Source organism: Procambarus clarkii, chromosome 3 (genome assembly GCF_040958095.1).
Source record: "Procambarus clarkii isolate CNS0578487 chromosome 3, FALCON_Pclarkii_2.0, whole genome shotgun sequence".
Lineage (NCBI taxonomy): Eukaryota > Metazoa > Arthropoda > Malacostraca > Decapoda > Cambaridae > Procambarus > Procambarus clarkii.
The window spans coordinates 10,912,587-10,932,922 of record NC_091152.1 but is presented as its reverse complement, the minus strand read 5'-3'; the positions used below and the strand labels follow the sequence as shown (position 1 = coordinate 10,932,922).

Sequence of the window (20,336 nt, the reverse complement as noted above, 5' to 3'; positions counted from 1 at the left end):
CAACTGGTAAGCCATCATCACAACCTTCTTGACAGCGTCATAGTCACTCGAGTCACTTACTGACAGTGTGGAGTACGCTGTTTGGGCTTTCCCAGTCAGCACTGATTGAAACATAATAGCCCAAAAGTCCCTCGGCCAGTCCAATGAGGCAGCTACCCTCTTGAGGGCAGCAAAGAACTTTAACATCTCCTTCTCATTGAATTTAGGCACCATTTTTTTTTTTTATTCCGCACTAAGTCAAAACTACTTGATTCCCTTCTCCCACCTAATATTAGCGCTTCCAATTCGTGTTGTCTTTCTTTCTCTCCTGTCTTGTCTTTCTCTCTCCCAATCTTGTCTTTTTCTCTCCCTGTCTACTCTTTCTCTCTCTCTCTCTTTCCTGTTCTATTTTTTAAAATTCAATTTCATGTTTTTTTTTCAATTTCTTTCTCTTTCCTTTCTCTCCTTTCTTCTCTTTCTAATTCTGACCTTTTCCATGCGATTTCACGATTTATTTCTAATTCTCGAATTTTTACTGTCAATAGGCTCACATTTAGTTCACCTGGGGCACTCTCCCCACACTTTCCTGGGCATACTTGTCAGTAGAATCCAGAGCTAGTGTTGATAAGCGGCTACCACCTAGAATTAAAAGTGAGAGAAGGTGGTTCAAGACTAGAGGTCCTGTCGGAAGTGTGTAGACATTTAAAAACCACACGGTAAACAGGGAAGTGTAGTCCATAACAAAGTAGCGAGTGTCACTCGCTACTTTGTTATGGTTACACTTGCCACCCAAGATTACACTCGCCACCCAAGGTTACACTCGCCACCCAAGGTTACACTCGCCACCCAAGATTAGACTCGCCACCCAAGATTAGACTCGCCACCCAAGATTAGACTCGCCACCCAAGATTACACTCGCCACCCAAGATTACACTCGCCACCCAAGATTACACTCGCCACCCAAGATTACACTCGCCACCCAAGGTTACACTCGCCACCCAAGATTACACTCGCCACCCAAGATTACACTCGCCACCCAAGATTACACTCGCCACCCAAGATTACACTCGCCACCCAAGATTACACTCGCCACCAAAAACTGAGATTCACTCCTTGGTCACATCATCAATTGCACTTGAGACTAAACCCATCCCCCACAACTTTTTTCTTATCTTTTATCAGTTTATACAACAAATCACACATTCTAGGCATTCTTATACAAGTTTTTGCTTCCTTTATCCACACGTTATTTCTCCAACTCTGTTGCTCCGAGATCACAACCAACTCCATTCTCGTGCTCCTTGACCAACTGCGTTTCCCTCAACATATCAACTTTTAGTATTATAACTCTTGAATCTATATGAGACACAGTTCTCCTTGTCACGTGGGGGTGGGCGGTCCGGGGCTCTGCTAACACTCGGCTGCTAGGGGCTCAAAGGCCCAAATACTCAGCCCCTCCGACTCCCTGGATTCACCGGAGTCTCCTTGGTCACACAAGAGAGGACCAACAATGCCCACCTCCGCAGGTCTTTGCTTCCACCACAAAGGGGTGCCACTGATTCACCCTGGAAGCCCTTCAGTCAAACACGGGGAAACTGCTGTTAACAGTTCCGGCCTAGACCCGGGGGGGGGGAGTGAAGGAAGACTCAGGCTTACCTATAACCATAACCTCCCTGAGTCTTGCCTGCCAGACAAAAAAGGGTTGCAGGAACTCCTTTCCCGCCTGTCTTCTCTATCTTCCTCTTAGCAAGGTCGCCAGCTGGGTTATTATATCTGCGCCCCAGCAACGCAGTTCAGTGGGTGTATTATATATTGTTTGTAGCCAGAAATGTATGCTCATAGAGAAATATCATAAATGGAGGCACACTCAAACACAGTAATAAAATGTGTGGATTTACTGATGCAAATTACATGAACACACACACACAATCACAAGTAATACATGAATATGGAATATGGATAATGAGTCTGGAGATCGTCAGCCTCTTCTTCCACGACCTCCAACACTCCTTCAACTGGGCAGAAAGACAGGAGTCTCACACTCTCACAGGAGGGCCTCTTCACCACGTCGGCACCTCTTCTTCACTGTCCTGCCATCCATACACACTGTCCTCTCTGACAGTCCTGGACACAAGCTGCCTTGCAGCCTATTCTACTATTAAAGTAATCAAGTCTTGCTGCCACATACACAAGCAAATATTGTGGCCTAACTAGCCTACTCATACAAGGGGTAATGGGAGGGAAAATGATCTACCTTACATTCCTGGCTCACGACGCCTGTCCCTCGATGGTGTGAGGTTCCCACGCTTCCTTGGGTCGATCCTTGACGATCCAGGACGTTCCACAGGTCCTCAGGTGTCGTGAAGCCTTCGCGTCGTCGCCGTTCCAATCCCTGAGATTCAGCTGCCCCAATCCTGGTTCATCGATGGGCGCTGAGCTAATCACTATTTTTCCCCACACTCGCCTCTCCCACAAGGCGTTGCTCCTTGTCCTAGGCACGGTGTCGTCCTTCCAAGATTCTCAGTGGATGTGACCCCAGTCACAGCTAGGCCTGCCCGCCCATCTTCCAGACCTCAACGTCCAGCCAGCGGCGCCGCCCAGCGTCGTCGCCGACTATTTTCCAAGTTTGGCCTTCTCTGCTCACTGAACTTGGTTCCTCTTTTGCTTCCCAGAAGCGCAGGGTCTCCAATAACTATGATGGGCTGCGATGACCAGCTCAATCCACTGAACAAGGCTTGCAGAGCCTCCAATCCTTGAGAGCAGACCGAGGCGCGTCCTGTCGCTTCCAAAGTCAGAACAACTCTCACGTTGGCGCCGCCCGGGGCACTCGGTGACGTCATGGCGGGCCCTGATTTGTCGCCCGCGACCTACGTCGGCCAATCCGCGATCGGCTTGTGTCCCTTCCAAAAGGTCATATCCGCCGTAGGGGATACTGTTTCATTTTATAACAGGGCGCCAATTTTCCTTTATTTACAACTTATAATATAACTTCCTTCCCTTAACTGGCAGCCGGTCTGGTCGCCACATATATCATTAGACTCCCTGAACCTCAGAGAATCAGTAGGGAGAGCTGATGTGACTCTTTAAGCAGGCAAACGAAAGAAATAGGAGAGGGCACCGTAACATACCCCTCCCCTTAAAATAAGAGTCATATCGGAAGAGCAGCACTCAAGAGGGCAATCTATACTCTTGCTCCCTCCGTTCCTGAAGTGTCACTCCTCCAGTTGGTGACGTGGCTCGTACCACCTTGCCAGTCATTTGCCTCATTGTATCTCCACCTCGCATAGTACCGGGTGTGATGGGTGTTCCCTGAACACCTACAAGAAATCCCCTCTCCGTGGCTACGGGTGTACTCCCACGGCTCGTTACCACTGTAAGATTCAGTGCATGCAGCGCCTCCACCGCGTCGTGCACTCCGAGATAGTCTTGCATTTCCACTGCGTCCTACAGGTACTCCATGTTTCCTCTCATGATCTCCTCTTCGCCAATCTTCTCTCTTCTCGGTTCCTCTTCTCCCGTAGGTGCGTTGTCTCCTCACAGTGGCACTTGTAACCTGTACTCCATCCAGCAGCTTCCTCTCTTCCACACTAGGCTTTTGCGATGGCCCAATGCCCCTCTGGTTAGGCTGGCGCCTACCCTGGGTGTACCTATTCCCTGCTTTCTTCGTATTGCCTTTTCTATACCACTCGCTCCTTCGTTCCCGACGAACATCTTCACTCCTCCATGAGATTCTCTTCCCTGCAGACGTCTTCTTCGGTTCGTGGTTGGGCTCATCCACCTCCCTGTGGCTCACCTCACCACGGTGGTTCATCTTGCACCTACCACTATTCATCTGGCCGGCATAGGGTGCCTTGCGTCGTGGCTCCTCCACTCTGCCCCTCACTGCCGTTCGCTCATCCACTGAGCTTACCTTATTCACGTTTCTGTATGGAGGGAGTGCGGTCTGCAGCCTCTTCACCGCCCCAGGCGTTTGTACAGCTGCTCCTCGCCACTCCTCCACACGCATCATCAGGCTTAGTTGGAGGTCCCCGTCGGGGTTTTCCACAACCTCCGACGACCTCTCTGCACTCTCGCCCTCGTTGTCGTCGTCTCTGGCGACGTTTCCCCTGGCGAAGTCGGCTTCCTCACTACCATCTGGAACGACCGATACCTCACCCGGCAGGGTTGTACCGCTGCTTGCAACATAGGCACTCCTGGCCCAATCGGGTTGTATCCTGCCTCCTCCGAGGTCATTTCCCAGCACCATCTGTACATGCTCTAGGGGTAATTTAGGGGCTACAGCTACTATAGCTTTCTCGACTCCGCAGTCGGCAATCAGCTGTACTTCGTGAAGTGGCAACCTGTATTCCTCCCCCACACTGCGTATCCTCACCACTCCCACAGGTGAATCATTAAATTCCTTGGGGAGAATACTCTTGGTCACCATACTTATGTCAGCACCCGTATCTCGAAGCACGGCAACCTCCACTGGGTCTGATTTTCCAAACTTCACGTTGGCCCGGAAAACGAAGGGATGTTCACCCAACTTCATTTCCCAACCATTCACGTTGGGTCCACTATAATATGGGGTGTGAACAAACACTCTCTCCTCTTCCAACATTAATCCTACATTCCTTTGGTGCTCCTCACACTCGCGGGCATAATGTCCTCTCACACCACAGTTGTAGCATCGGCCACCTCCCCTGGGCGGCCACTCGCTAGTCACTCTGGCGGTACCACTTGCAGACGTCCCCTGAGTCCTCCTTGGACTCCCTGTCGTCGTATCCGGGACTGCAGCACTCGCTCCCGAGCTAGGTCCACTGCCCACAGCTTCGGGCTTCCTCCCCGCGTCTCTTGAGCTCTTGAACCGCGTCACTTCATCGGGCACACTACTCATGGGAGAGTCCCCACTCGTCCTCGCTCCTCCTGAACTCCTAAAGTTCCCTCCCGACCTGGGGTAAGGCGAGTGTCTGGGCGGCCCCTCCCTCCTGATATGTAGTGCCTCCTCCAGCATGTCGGCTCGATCCGCTGCAGCCTTCAGGTCCTTAATACCTGCTTCTCTCAACCTTACTCGCAACTCAGGATGGAGCACTGACATAAACTTCTCCATCACTATCAGTCGTTTGATATCATCCACCGACTCCGCTTCCTCCGCCTTCAACCATCGTAGGAATTTCCGTTCCATATCCCTGGCGGTCTCGGCGTAAGTCTTTCCCGACGCTCTTGTACACTCTCTGAACCGCTTCCGGTACATCTCCGGAGTCAGCCGGAATGAATGGAGAACCGCATTCTTAATCGCGTCATAACTAGTACACTCCTCTAGGTCCAGCATGTTATAGGCTTCCCGGGCCTCACCAGTCAACCTGCCCTGGACCAGAGCAGCCCAATCATCTTCCGGCCACTCCTTCAGAGTTGCTATCCGTTCAAAGTGTTCGAAGAACGCCTCAGCTTCTTGTGGTTCGAACGTAGGTAAGTCACGTTCCCTTACCTTGAGGTCATCCCGCCGTGCAGGTAGTGAGGGCAGACCACGCTCAACGCGACGCAATTCGACTTCTTTCTTTGCCCTTATCTCCTCCAGTCGCAGTTGTCTCTCTCCTTCTTCCCGCTGCAGCCGAGCTTCTCGCTCCTCTCGCTGCAGCTCAGCCGCACGTTCCTCTCGCTGCAGCTCAGCCGCACGTTCCTCTCGCTGCATTTGCGCTTCTCTCTCCTCTCGTCGCAGCTGGGCTTCCAGTTGCATCTTCATTATTTCCAGTTGCAGGCTCCTTTTACTACAGCTGGACCTTCCACTGCTCCCATGTTCACTGTGAATTCTCTCCACACTGGTAGGCGCTTGGGGAGGCCCTAGTCGGGACGGTTCACCTTGCGACGGCTCTCCTCGGGACGGCTCCTCTTGAGATGGCTCCTCTCCCGTCGCTTCCTCTCGAGCTGTGAGCCGTGCCATGATCTCTATCCTTCGCTCCGCTACCTTAGTCGTCCTCAACCTGATCCCAAAGTGGTTTGCCACTTGTTGGAGCTGGGCCTTGGTACACTCTTCCAAAATTCTCTCGTCCCTTGTGTCAATAAATTTCTTTACTTTGTCCTCCTCCATCTCTATATCATTGAGCATACACGACAGCACAGACAAGTTAGTAGGCACTAATTTCACCGTTTCAGTCCCTTAGCCGGTTGAGTAACAGTACCACCGAATTCACTGGCCACACTGTAATAGTACCCTGGCAACACTTGTCTTGAAATTTGGTCCACACTGTAGCTTGATCCACGCTTCCTGGCGAAGTTCCCAGTTCTTGGCTACTGGGGTTCGAATCCTGGCAAGGTCGCCAGTTCTCTTGTCACGTGGGGGTGGGCGGTCCGGGGCTCTGCTAACACTCGGCTGCTAGGGGCTCAAAGGCCCAAATACTCAGCCCCTCCGACTCCCTGGATTCACCGGAGTCTCCTTGGTCACACAAGAGAGGACCAACAATGCCCACCTCCGCAGGTCTTTGCTTCCACCACAAAGGGGTGCCACTGATTCACCCTGGAAGCCCTTCAGTCAAACACGGGGAAACTGCTGTTAACAGTTCCGGCCTAGACCCGTGGGGGAGTGAAGGAAGACTCAGGCTTACCTATAACCATAACCTCCCTGAGTCTTGCCTGCCAGACAAAAAAGGGTTGCAGGAACTCCTTTCCCGCCTGTCTTCTCTATCTTCCTCTTAGCAAGGTCGCCAGCTGGGTTATTATATCTGCGCCCCAGCAACGCAGTTCAGTGGGTGTATTATATATTGTTTGTAGCCAGAAATGTATGCTCATAGAGAAATATCATAAATGGAGGCATACTCAAACACAGTAATAAAATGTGTGGATTTACTGATGCAAATTACATGAACACACACACACAATCACAAGTAATACATGAATATGGAATATGGATAATGAGTCTGGAGATCGTCAGCCTCTTCTTCCACGACCTCCAACACTCCTTCAACTGGGCAGAAAGACAGGAGTCTCACACTCTCACAGGAGGGCCTCTTCACCACGTCGGCACCTCTTCTTCACTGTCCTGCCATCCATACACACTGTCCTCTCTGACAGTCCTGGACACAAGCTGCCTTGCAGCCTATTCTACTATTAAAGTAATCAAGTCTTGCTGCCACATACACAAGCAAATATTGTGGCCTAACTAGCCTACTCATACAAGGGGTAATGGGAGGGAAAATGATCTGCCTTACATTCCTGGCTCACGACGCCTGTCCCTCGATGGTGTGAGGTTCCCACGCTTCCTTGGGTCGATCCTTGACGATCCAGGACGTTCCACAGGTCCTCAGGTGTCGTGAAGCCTTCGCGTCGTCGCCGTTCCAATCCCTGAGATTCAGCTGCCCCAATCCTGGTTCATCGATGGGCGCTGAGCTAATCACTATTTTTCCCCACACTCGCCTCTCCCACAAGGCGTTGCTCCTTGTCCTAGGCACGGTGTCGTCCTTCCAAGATTCTCAGTGGATGTGACCCCAGTCACAGCTAGGCCTGCCCGCCCATCTTCCAGACCTCAACGTCCAGCCAGCGGCGCCGCCCAGCGTCGTCGCCGACTATTTTCCAAGTTTGGCCTTCTCTGCTCACTGAACTTGGTTCCTCTTTTGCTTCCCAGAAGCGCAGGGTCTCCAATAACTATGATGGGCTGCGATGACCAGCTCAATCCACTGAACAAGGCTTGCAGAGCCTCCAATCCTTGAGAGCAGACCGAGGCGCGTCCTGTCGCTTCCAAAGTCAGAACAACTCTCACGTTGGCGCCGCCCGGGGCACTCGGTGACGTCATGGCGGGCCCTGATTTGTCGCCCGCGACCTACGTCGGCCAATCCGCGATCGGCTTGTGTCCCTTCCAAAAGGTCATATCCGCCGTAGGGGATACTGTTTCATTTTATAACAGGGCGCCAATTTTCCTTTATTTACAACTTATAATATAACTTCCTTCCCTTAACTGGCAGCCGGTCTGGTCGCCACATATATCATTAGACTCCCTGAACCTCAGAGAATCAGTAGGGAGAGCTGATATGACTCTTTAAGCCGGCAAACGAAAGAAATAGGAGAGGGCACCGTAACATCCTATACCATCAAATCTAATGTTAGAGTGAAAAATCCTGTGATCAGACTAACCTCCAGATATTCCATTGACTGATTTTCTTGACTTAAACATAGTGTAACAAGATCATGTCACTCACCCTGTAACATGTAAGCTTTAATACATTCGTTTTGTCACGTTTTCTTAAACCTGATGCCTTGGTTCACCTAGTAGTAAATAGGTATCTCGTGGTTAGAAGACAGTTTTGAGTAGCATCCTTGGGAAGATTAGTCATGGCCAAAGCGAACTGCCATAAGCCAATTAAGCTTCCTGTTCAAGGCAGTTGTACAGACTTTTTCTTGCTGTATCATTCATTTTATAATGTCTTGTTATTAAACGTATCTGATTTTGTAAATTACCCAAGAAACAAGGCTTTTTCTCAGTCACTGCAACCATTTTTACCTTTTCAAATTGTATGATCAAGCACTTTGAACTGCAACATGAGTAATCATTTATTGCAGTCACTTCCACGGTTAACAAGTATACATTTTCATTATTCCTACTTTCTTTCCCAAATTATGTAATATTTACCTTATTTCATCCATCATTTTGATCTTCGTTTTATATAAATCTATTACATCAAACTCTTCTCCCATAGGTACCACACAGCCAAACTATTTCATTTTCGTTTTCTGGGGCATGACTCCGTGTGATCTCCAGGTCCCAGACCACATTTTATCCATTATGGGAAGAATTTAGAAAGATGGGTCATCAGCTTAGTTGGTTCAGTGTTGGCTTTAAGGCCTATCGAGCTCAGAAGGGTTAATAATTAAAATCACAAATTTAACTTTCAGAACAACCCAGTCAGTATGTTTTATTCCCGAATTAAACTAAATGCTCAGTGTGTATGCACTGAGCTGACGAATACACCCGTCGGTACACGGGGGGGAGTATTCGTCACATACTCCTATATTCGGTACACATACTCCTGTGTCCCCAGCTCAATTTTCCCCACACTTGCACTACAGTTTAAGCGAGAATGATTGCAGTATTTAGTGATGGGTGGCGGGATCTCACGTCCCTATGACTATTGTGATAATATCAACATATTAAAAGTAATACTCAATTATTGAAGCAATATAATAAAAACGTCTCCAAGGTTCAAGTGCTCAAGTGCAATATGAATCTAGGAAAGGTTTCATCTATATTAGGATGGTTCCGTTACCTTTATGAGCATGAGTGGCGCTGTGGTGTTCGTCTCCAGGATGTTGTTGACCATCTGCGGCTCCAGTTGCTCCAGGGGAACACCAAACACCTGTGAGGAGCATGTGTCTATGATGGCAGCATTGTTGATGAGCACATTGAGACCTCTGGCTCCTACAGCCTCCTGCACCTGGGCCACCAACCCCGGCAGACTCTCGTAATCCACCACATCTGTGTGACAATTATTGATGAAAAGAAACATTGTTATGAGGATCAATGTATATATATATATATATATATATGAAAATGATATATATATATATATATATATATATATATATATATATATATATATATATATATATATATATATATATATATATATATATATGAAAATGATATATATATATATATATATATATATATATATATATGAAAATGATATATATATATATATATATATATATATATATATATATATATATATATATATATATATATATATATATATATATTTATATATATATATATATATATATATATATATATATATATATATATATATATATATATATATATATATTTATATATATATATATATATATATATATATATATATATATATATATATATATATATATATATATATATATATATATATTTGAGTGAGGTGGGAAGGATGATGTGGCATTAGAGGATATTAATAGGGTATTAAAAGTATCAACACAAGACAGAACACGAAACAATGGATATTGAATAGAAGTGTTTGTAGAAAGCCTATTGGTCCATATTTCTTGATGCTTCTATATTGGAGCGGAGTCTTGAGGTGGGTAGAATATAGTTGTGCAATAATTGGCTGTTGATTGCTGGTGTTGACTTCTTGATGTGTAGTGCCTCGCAAACGTCAAGCCGCCTGCTATCGCTGTATCTATCGATGATTTCTGTGTTGTTTACTAGGATTTCTCTGGCGATGGTTTGGTTATGGGAAGAGATTATATGTTCCTTAATGGAGCCCTGTTGTTTATGCATCGTTAAACGCCTAGAAAGAGATGTTGTTGTCTTGCCTATATACTGGGTTTTTTGGAGCTTACAGTCCCCAAGTGGGCATTTGAAGGCATAGACGACGTTAGTCTCTTTTAAAGCGTTCTGTTTCGTGTCTGGAGAGTTTCTCATGAGTAGGCTGGCCGTTTTTCTGGTTTTATAGTAAATCGTCAGTTGTATCCTCTGATTTTTGTCTGTAGGGATAACGTTTCTATTAACAATATCTTTCAGGACCCTTTCCTCTGTTTTATGAGCTGTGGAAAAGAAGTTCCTGTAAAATAGTCTAATAGGGGGTATAGGTGTTGTGTTAGTTGTCTCTTCAGAGGTTGCATGGCTTTTCACTTTCCTTCTTATGATGTCTTCGATGAAACCATTGGAGAAGCCGTTATTGACTAGAACCTGCCTTACCCTACAGAAGGCAGGTTTTGCCTTCTGTAGGGTATACAAATACTTTACAAATACACAACTGATTAGAACTTGCGTTTCTCTGATTTTATATCTACATTTGAGTGAGGTGGGAAGGGTGATGTGGCATTAACACAAGACAGAACACTAGGGGATATTAATAGGGTATTAAAAGTATCAACACAAGACAGAACAGAAACAATGGGTATTGAATAGAAGTGTTTGTAGAAAGCCTATTGGTCCATATTTCTTGATGCTTCTATATTGGAGCGGAGTCTTGAGGTGGGTAGAATATAGTTGTGCAATAATTGGCTGTTGATTGCTGGTGTTGACTTCTTGATGTGTAGTGCCTCGCAAACGTCAAGCCGCCTGCTATCGCTGTATCTATCGATGATTTCTGTGTTGTTTACTAGGATTTCTCTGGCCTAGTAAGTTTTACGAAACGCGCCCGTGTCGCGTCAGACTAGAAATAAAAATGAATTTTGGAGAAGTGATTTTTGATTTACCTCCAACAGTGAAGCGTAATGTACGAAAGATTGAGAAAATTCGTGTTAGAATTATTAATCTTACTTTTTCGGTCATATTTAATAATATATATATATATATATATATATATATATATATATATATATATATATATATATATATATATATATATATATATATATATATATATATATATATATATATATATATATGTGTGTGTGTGTATATCACGAAAGTAAACACGTGATTAAAAATGTGACAATGTCAGACCACGGAGGAAAAATGAAACAGGAATTTCCTTAAGTACTTTCGTATATTAATACATCTCCAGAAGGAGTGATTTTACAGATCGAGTGATGGGTATAAATAGGCAGGAGAGAATGGTGAAGTGAGGTGAGGTACAATACGTGGACAGCGCAGACGGCCCATTGGCCCATCAGATGCAGCCAATTGGCCCATCTGATGTCGCACAATGGCCCATCTGATACAGCACACATACACAGGCACAATGCATAGATAATTATAGCAATAAAATGGTAAATATATACAATGAATTAGTGAGACAAATGCGTTCCAATGATCCTACTTAAATCGCCCTTTAACTGATCTATTAAAAATATATATCTTCACCGTGGCTTGGTGAACGAAGAGTTGGCCGAGCTAAGTAGAAATTAATATTTGAAAACATGACATTCCAAAATCAAAGAAAATAATGAATAAAGGAGTTCCAGATGCATGATTGTTGAGGCGGAGCTAGGAGTTATTCTCTTGTGCACTATTAGTGTACAACATGTACTATTAGGTATGCACCCAGCAGCAGTAGGATCGAGAACAGCAGCACATGAGACTGACTGGTCGAAACTGTTTTAACTTGACTCTGAGCGGTGGGGAAGCTTGCATGGGGGATTTATGGTCACATGGTGCATGAAATCTGGAGAGATATAATCACTCGATGCAAGTTATACCAATGTTATAGCTTGCACCGAAATATATTATAAAGCGTGTGGTGAGGTGAGCTATGTGAGCCGCGGTCACACTCGGTTCACTGCTACACCAGTCTCCAGTCACAGGCTCATACTGGCCACCGTGTTTCCCGGTTATCTTGAGATGATTTCGGGGTTTTTAGTGTCCCCGCGGCCCGGTCCTCGACCAGGCCTCCACCCCCAGGAAGCAGCCCGTGACAGCTGACTAACACCCAGGTACCTATTTTACTGCTAGGTAACAGGGGCATAGGGTGAAAGAAACTTTGCCCATTGTTTCTCGCCGGCGCCTGGGATTGAACCCAGGACCACAGGATCACAAGTCCAGCGTGCTGTCCGCTCGGCCGACCGGCTCCTTAGGTCACCTCACCGGTGGGTGAGGTGACCACACGGGCTTATTGGGGGACACGATATTAACAACCTTGTTTCTACATTATGGTGGTTCCGGGGATCTATATACTCTTTGCTTTGTGACCAGGCTTCTCGTTTGATGTTTATAGTTGTTATTATTATTATTACAGTTGTTAGAAGCCACTATCATCAGTCTGACGTATGAATCACAGCCCGGTTGATCAGGTATCTTTTGGAGGTGTTTATAAAATAATTTTTTGATCACCATGAAACATCAGCTAGTTATGCTCTTATATATTTTACCTGATTTACCACAGGGTCACTAACCCTAGTGGCCTCAATGAAGACAGGAAGCCGGCGGCTTATCGAAGGTCCCTCATTTCCCTTGATAATCTTGTCCAAGCAGCTTTTAAAAACAAAATACAGTTTTAACATTTACCTGCTTCGGCGGGTATGCAGTTCCATTGGTTCATAACCCTTAGGGTGAAAAAGTGTTTTCTGTTCTCTTTATGTTTAGATGGAGAGTGGTGAAATGTCTTGGGCCTGTGATGTTGAGAGACTTGTCTCTTAACGTAACTCCTGTACTTAGCCTTTCACCGGAGCTATTTTGCATTTCCTGCCATACCTCCTGGGTGAGCGGAGCTGAGGGCGTCCTATGGCTGGCTGGTGTGATGTATAGAGAGATGATGAAAACAGGAATGTAGGGAGGTTGTAAACAGACAGGCATGTAGGGAAGCCAGGTTGGCAAGATAGACAGGCAGACAGGAGGGCATCAAGGCAGACAGATAGGTAGGTGAGTGTGAATTGAACGATGTTAAATTATTGCATGAGAAGTAACCAAAGAAGACATTTATCTCACCAAACTTGATTATCTTGAGGCAGCTATGGTCCCTGGCCAAGCCTTGCAGTTCCTGTGGAGGTCACAGTAATAGACATTACCAACAATATCACTGTAATACCTTTTTTCAGAGAGAGACAAGATGCCTTTCTGCTATCATGTAATTACATTCATATAAATTGTTAGAGTAGATTCTAAAAAAAAAAAAGCAAGCCTAGAGCTTTCTTATCTAATATAATATCATGTAAACACAGTAAATATATATTAAAACCATTATTCTTTATTACTTATATCAACCCAACCATACGAAGATGAAGATCCTGCATCATGTTTGGCAGCCTGATTCGGAGAGTGAGTCAGAAGCTAGTGAACCTGAAGCAAACTCTCACACCAACCCATCACCCAACCAGCTCCTTATTTCCTCCTTATTCTGATGTTTTCAATGTCTTCAACAACTTATAATTGCGTTATATACGCAATTCGTATAGCATCCCAAATCATGTTCAAGGAAATCCTGCCCTTTATTTAAATAGGTATCATGATTATTTTGTGGGGCAATTAGAATCATTGTTTTATAAATTTCATACAATTTCCCAATTGCCATATTAATTTACCTTGATATTTATATTTATTTATATTTATTTTGTGCTTTATAATGAAAATTATATATACTATATTAGTTTGGCAAGGAATATATAACACCTAAAGTCCTTTTGTTCATGCTAGGGGGGACAGCATCAAGTTCTTATCAAGGATTTCAATCAATATGTCCGCATCATGCACCGACATATAAACAGAGCGCCAAATAATCAATTTTTGTATCATTCTTGCTTAATTCATTTACCACCTAATTCTATTCAAGACCATACAGCAACCTGTCCTCAGGGAGGAGATCTGCTCACAGGAATGGATTGGGGACGAATATATAATTTCTGCTATTATCTACTCAATTTATTGTTAGGTTATGTTAAAGTTACTTTAGGTTAAGGATTGGTTAGGTTAGATTAGGTTGGGTTTCAATATGTTTGGTTACGGTAATACGATGTTTATTGACAATAATGTGAAATATGGAATTCGAAATTTCAGTGTGCTGTCGAGTTCTGTTTAGAGAAAACCAAATTCTTGAAAGAAAATGTTTTCATTGTTCATTATATGCTGAAAATACTTTTTTATATTTTAAAACAATGATTTATATTACATTAAAATTATAACTTGTGAATATTCTGTTGATGACAAAGGCTCATTTGCCAGCTTACATGTAGATTATTACTGGAATCGTAATATGCTTTCAGATATTTTTACTTTCATAAACTAACTTCCATCACAGATATTTAGATAACTATCTAGGTGGTTTGAAAACAGATGGGATGTGGTTTCTTATGGTAATGGTTTTGGTCTGAGGACGAGCTACGTAAGGAGTCATGTGAGGTGAAAGAAATATTGGAATTTGACCCCACAGATCAATAAGATCACATTCACATATTATGGGCGAGCCTTTAGATCCCCTCATTCTGCTTATTATTTTGAATGTTAATTGGACCCTTCCAATCCTCAAGGTATGATCGAGGTGAGACAACAGGGAATGAAAGATTGTAGAGAAATCTCCGTATTTGGGGACTGAACCCATCGATCGTTTCATAAATACATTGGAGAGCTCATGAAAAAATGAATCTACCTTTCCAAAATATAAAATTTTCATTACTCGTGAGCCTGGCTTGCTATCGCCAGACAACTTGTGAATTTTATTATATGAATTAAAAACAAGTAAGCAAATTTTCTGCCATGATTACATAACATATTTAGATAAATTGAATGAAACTACTCTTCCCTCTCACCAATCAGGTTATAAAAGTTTGAAGCATGAGAGTGTAAATCAAAAAAGATTATGAACAAGCTAAGGAAAACTTTAGATTGGTGGAATGTAAGGTTATCAAGGAGTATTTAAAGGTATATTTGATAGTTGAAAGATAAAAGTTTTGTGAGATGTTTTTACTGTTTGATGTAAAACTATTCTTGAGCTTCACAAGTTGGCTTTACACATTATGTGTCATTATCAAGTTTCACATGTGATGCTTTCAACCTGGAAAGTTAAGTAGTATGGGATGTCATCTCTGATTCCCAACTGTATGATTTATTACACATAAATTTAAGAGTTGGATTTACCTCGGCCGTAAGACAACAGTGCTGAGAATGGACATACAGGTGCTGTTCCAAATAGTCATTGTATTTAGTCATTTTACAAGTACATTTTGTATTTAGATTTTAATAGTATAGATGCCACTTGCATAACAGAAATGCTTTCCGAAGGTAAAATTAGGCAATTACAGCTGTGGAACATTATAATTTGCTCGAACAAGAATTGGAAAATATTGCTTGTAAAGGAGATGAGGGATATTGAATTGTGTGTGATACTAAACATGTGAAACTTGAGGTAACATGATGAATGGATAACTTGCATTTAACCCTTCTGCATACAAATATTTCCATCAATCTGGTTTCTAATAACAGCACAGAGCTTTTAAATATTGAACATAGAAAACTTCATGAGAAAATAATAAATTGATTACATCCCATCTACCCCAAAAAGATTTCTTAGTGAGTTGGATTTATTCCAGCTGCTCATCGAACTAGGATTAGAAGCCTCAAGTGTAAATGCAGTTTATGAATTTAGGGAAAATAGGTATCTCAAAGATTTTGTTTAAACGAACATCTTGTCAAATACAGCTTGTCCCATCACGTCGAAGGCTTTCAAAGACGTCAGTAGTGATATTCACAGCAAATCTTTGATGAACGCGAGTACATATCGAGATAAACAATATTTAGTCAAATCTCGTCTTGGGATTATAATCTCAAACATGCTCGTAGTCCCATCTTCAAATACAGAGTGTTACTGAGCAAAGACAGCCATTTGTACTGTAAAGAAAGAATTCCTTAAGTCGATACCTCAACTTACATGGGGTAAGTTGTAAATACCATATATTGCAAATAGCTTAACAGATCCTATATTATTTTTGGTATAACACTGTCAAAGCTCATTATGGTGAGAAAGCTATATTGCGGTATATAGACACGGATAGAGAACTTCATTTCGAAGGACATCTCATAGAACTGACCTGTCATGATGCTTTTGAAGAATGGAATAAACTGCCTTTCTGCTAGCATAGTTATTTCAATAATATGCTACTGCAATGAGTCATTTAAAGGTCAACTAGGATTACTGAAATCAGTATTTGGAGCTAAATTCATCAAAGAATGCATCGCTCTAAGTTGTAAAATGTATTCAATCCTTATGCAGACGATCAGGTTTAAATCTGTTGTAAGGGCATTCTCTCCTACCACCAATCCAAACTAACACATGCATCGTTTAAAAATGCCCAAGATTTAAACATTGGGGAATAATTTGAGTCTAGATCCACTTGGAATGTTCGAGGGCAAATGTGCACGTGTTTAACCGTCAAATGAGGATAATCTGTGTTTAACGATAAACAGTATACATAAAGCCCTACACAATCCCTGGATACTGGATATCTTGATATTCCCCATGCAATAAATAACTAAGAGGGGGAGAAAGATGTTATAAATCCATATATTTGATTCTAACATTTATCATGATAAACATATATGTCCATTATTTCTTTCCTCAGTTATTTAAAATTATACATTATATCCATTTGTTTTCTAATATATATGTTTGAGTTAAATGTAGCATGCTGTAGTGTGCCTGTATGTAATATTTTGCTAATGCTATTGCATGTTCATTCCTGTGGGGGGAGACCGTGGCGAACATGGCGTCTCATGGGGGGATGACCGTATTTAGGATGTTCCAGTAATGCGTGCAGTGTATCAACCTAGTGTCACTGATTCACACCTGTAATTATTCCAGTTTCTTTGTTGTACTAAATTTCTTAATTACACCTTAGCAGTGTTATATGCATATTAGTATAGTTATGAACGACCAATCGTATTGGCGTATGCCTTTCCATTGGAGACTTTCAGCGCCGTGGAGAGGGGGGACCTGCTGCCTGGGTGATAGCTTCTCCTCCGTATCAACCTACCCTGGCTTTGCGCCCTGGTGAGGCCACTCCAGACCGACAACCAGAGCGCAACTCCATAGTCTCCTGAGACTGATGGATGCCTACTACAACTACTACTACTAGTATAGTGATAATTTTATTCTTAAGTATTTCTCTCAGATAGAAGAGTATCTAGAGATTTCATGTGGTTCTTAGTTGGTAACCTGTAGATTCCATGTCATTCATGCACACCAGTCGAGTGGGTGAAGCTGGCTGGGGTGGTCATGCTATGAGATAAGTCTTTGTTACTTGTTTATTGTTTAGAATCATAGCTAATTGTCTGGTTAGACCATTAATTGCATACCCATCTATTCAATTAAGTTTTAAAATAGTGATCAGTGCTTATATATAATGATATTGTGTTATTTCAATCTGGTGCAATAATATTTCTGGCTGCCTGTATTTCATTTATATGTTTCTATGTTACTCTTACTTAAAGTATATTGCTTTGCTGATTAAGCAGTTGACCTATTTACCCTAGACAGTTGTAGTAGGCAAGGCCACATTATTATATATTATACTACTGCAAAAGCAGAGGAACCATACCAAGAGGTCAAGGGCCATAACAAAATGAGGGCCTATGTCCGGGAGAATTAATTCCAATAATTTATTGTACTAATTACTGGTACATGTTATTAATTATTAATGTCTTCCTAGTTACTGTGTCTTTAACTAGTGTTACCCAACCAAGTCTATGTACCATTTCTCTCTTCATTCTGAGCTGCTTGTGGAAGTTTTCTCAACACTTCACGATTGAGGTAAGTGTACAGCTTGTGCCAGGTGCCAAGCAAATCTTCAGTGATGTTGTAATTGCTAGTTGTGCTAATTAAGTTTTAATGAAGGAACACGTTACTGTGTTGGTGGAGCAGTCAAATTTTGGTGAAATTAAAGACTTTAAGAGGTCTGGGTTGTTGTACATGGCTGAAAAATTAAATCTGACAGTTTCCAAGAGTATGTTAAAGGCTCAGTTGGTAAAAGTCATTGTCACCCACTTGGTGGATGAGGAGAAACTTGACGAGGAGTGGTTAGAGGAATTAGAAGAGGAGTCAAGTGACCAGGTGGCAATTCTAAAGTTAGAGATGGAATCTAAGCTAGAGATGGCAGATTAGAAGCAGAGAAACAGAGGATGGAGATGCAGAACCAGTAAAAACAACTTGAATTGGAGACTCAGCAGCAAATGTTTGAGGCTCAGTTGCAACTAGAGGAAGTTAGGAGGCAACAAGCAGAGTATCAAACTAAACAAGCAGAGCAGCAAACTAAGCAGTTAGAAATTCAACAGAGTATAGCAATAAATAATAACAGACTAGAGGAACAGAGAATTGCAGTAGGGAATGGTAACACTAGTAATCATGCAGATAGTACTGATAGTTCTTTAAAGTTCAGGAAAAATATAGATTTACCTCAATTCAATGAGGAGGATCCAGAAATATTCTTTTTGCATTTCCAGAAGTTAGCAATCAGTATGAATTGGCCTGTGGATCAGTGGGTTGCCATCATGCAAGGATAATTTAAGGGGAAAGCCCAGGAAATTTTTGTATATCTTTCTGCCGCTAATTCTTTTGACTTGAACTTTGTTCAACAGAGCATCTTAAATGCAGACCAGCGGATCCCAGAGGCCCATACACAGAAATCTAGAGGTATAAAGAGAGCACATGATCAAACCATTTCTGATTTTGCAAGAAATCAGGGTTGGTGCACGAAGCAGTTAGTGAGCAGTTACCCATCCCTGGGGTCAATGTTATTGTGGGTAATGATTTTGACAAGTGTCAAGTTACTGGGACAGAGTGTCCTATCATGTTTACTAACCCTAGTTGTGTGTTGGCCCAGCCAGATGCAGTGGATGGTGTTATCTACCCTGCCTCTGCTGGCCCAGCCAGATGCAGTGGATGGTGTTATCTACCCTGCCTCTGCTGGCCCAGCCAGATGCAGTGGATGGTGTAATCTACCCTGCTCGTGCTGAGCCCAGTTCTGAGAGTGAACAGCCAGATGTAGAGGATGGTGTTATCTTCCCAACCTGTGCTGAATCCAGTTCTATTAGTGTTCCAGTTGTTAGTCCTGTTACTAACAAGGTATTTCTTCCAGAGTCCAGGACCCCTTCAGAGGTGAAGTGGGAGGTGGGTTTTGAAGATTCATTTGTGGCCAACCTGGTTATTGAGAGTGAGTCTAGTATTATGACTCCAATTTATTCTAACCAAGTAGATGGTTTGGAACAGGAAGTCCGTGTGCCAGTTACTTGCCCGCTCACTCCAGATTTAGAGACATATTGCCTTTGTGTACGTTAAGCAGGACTAACCCCAAGATATCTGAGAGTAGTAAGGAGACAGTCTGTGATGTAGATCCATTGTTGGAGAGTGTGGGAGATCATCCAAATGATCAGCTTCTGTTGAGCAGATGGAGACCTATTGAGCCTCCCTCTTCACTTGACTGTGAGGGTGTGACCCAGCTTAGTAGATTTAGTGATTGTAAAGAGACAGTACTCCAAGCATCTCAAGATTATGTTATGGGAGGACGATTTGGCAAATTTTGTGTAACAGTTAATAGTGATAATAATTTTTCTAAGCTTAAATTGCAGTGTGGTGTGGCCAGTTATACCCGTTCCAGGTGGATAAATTATTTAACATTGTGTATTGTGAATCAGAGTCTTCTGAGAGTTTTAATGCAAACTGTTGTTGTTGTTCTGCGGGACTCATACTCCTTTGTAGAAATGGACTGTGTATCATCTATGTCCAGAACATGTGTTAAGTTCAAGTGTTGTACTGAATCTCAAGAGTCAGGGTGGTGTTGTAGGAGTTTGTCAGACTTTGAAGCAAAGGTTCTAGGTAAAAGTTGTGAGTTCCAAGTTGGAGTGGGACGTGGATATCCCACATGTTTTGTTTGTTGATGAGTGTGTAGGGTTACAGGTTGTTCTTGGGTAGTTCCCAGGTAATCTGGTTTTCATCTACCAGGTGATAAGACCCCCTAACACTGTTGCT

The 20,336-nt window shown here is 43.1% G+C and overlaps 1 protein-coding gene across 1 annotated transcript in view; it reads right to left on the bottom strand.

Annotated features, from left to right (window-relative positions):
* The window catches only part of LOC138367457 (C-signal-like), a 123,872-nt gene that overhangs the window by 26,799 nt on the left and 76,737 nt on the right, over positions 1 to 20,336 (bottom strand). The window contains exons 2-3 of the mRNA XM_069329120.1: positions 13,313 to 13,364; positions 9,213 to 9,421 (exon numbers count right to left, since the gene is read on the bottom strand). Coding sequence (XP_069185221.1) covers positions 9,213 to 9,421; positions 13,313 to 13,364 — 261 coding nt within the window. The remainder of the gene's footprint in view (positions 1 to 9,212; positions 9,422 to 13,312; positions 13,365 to 20,336) is intronic.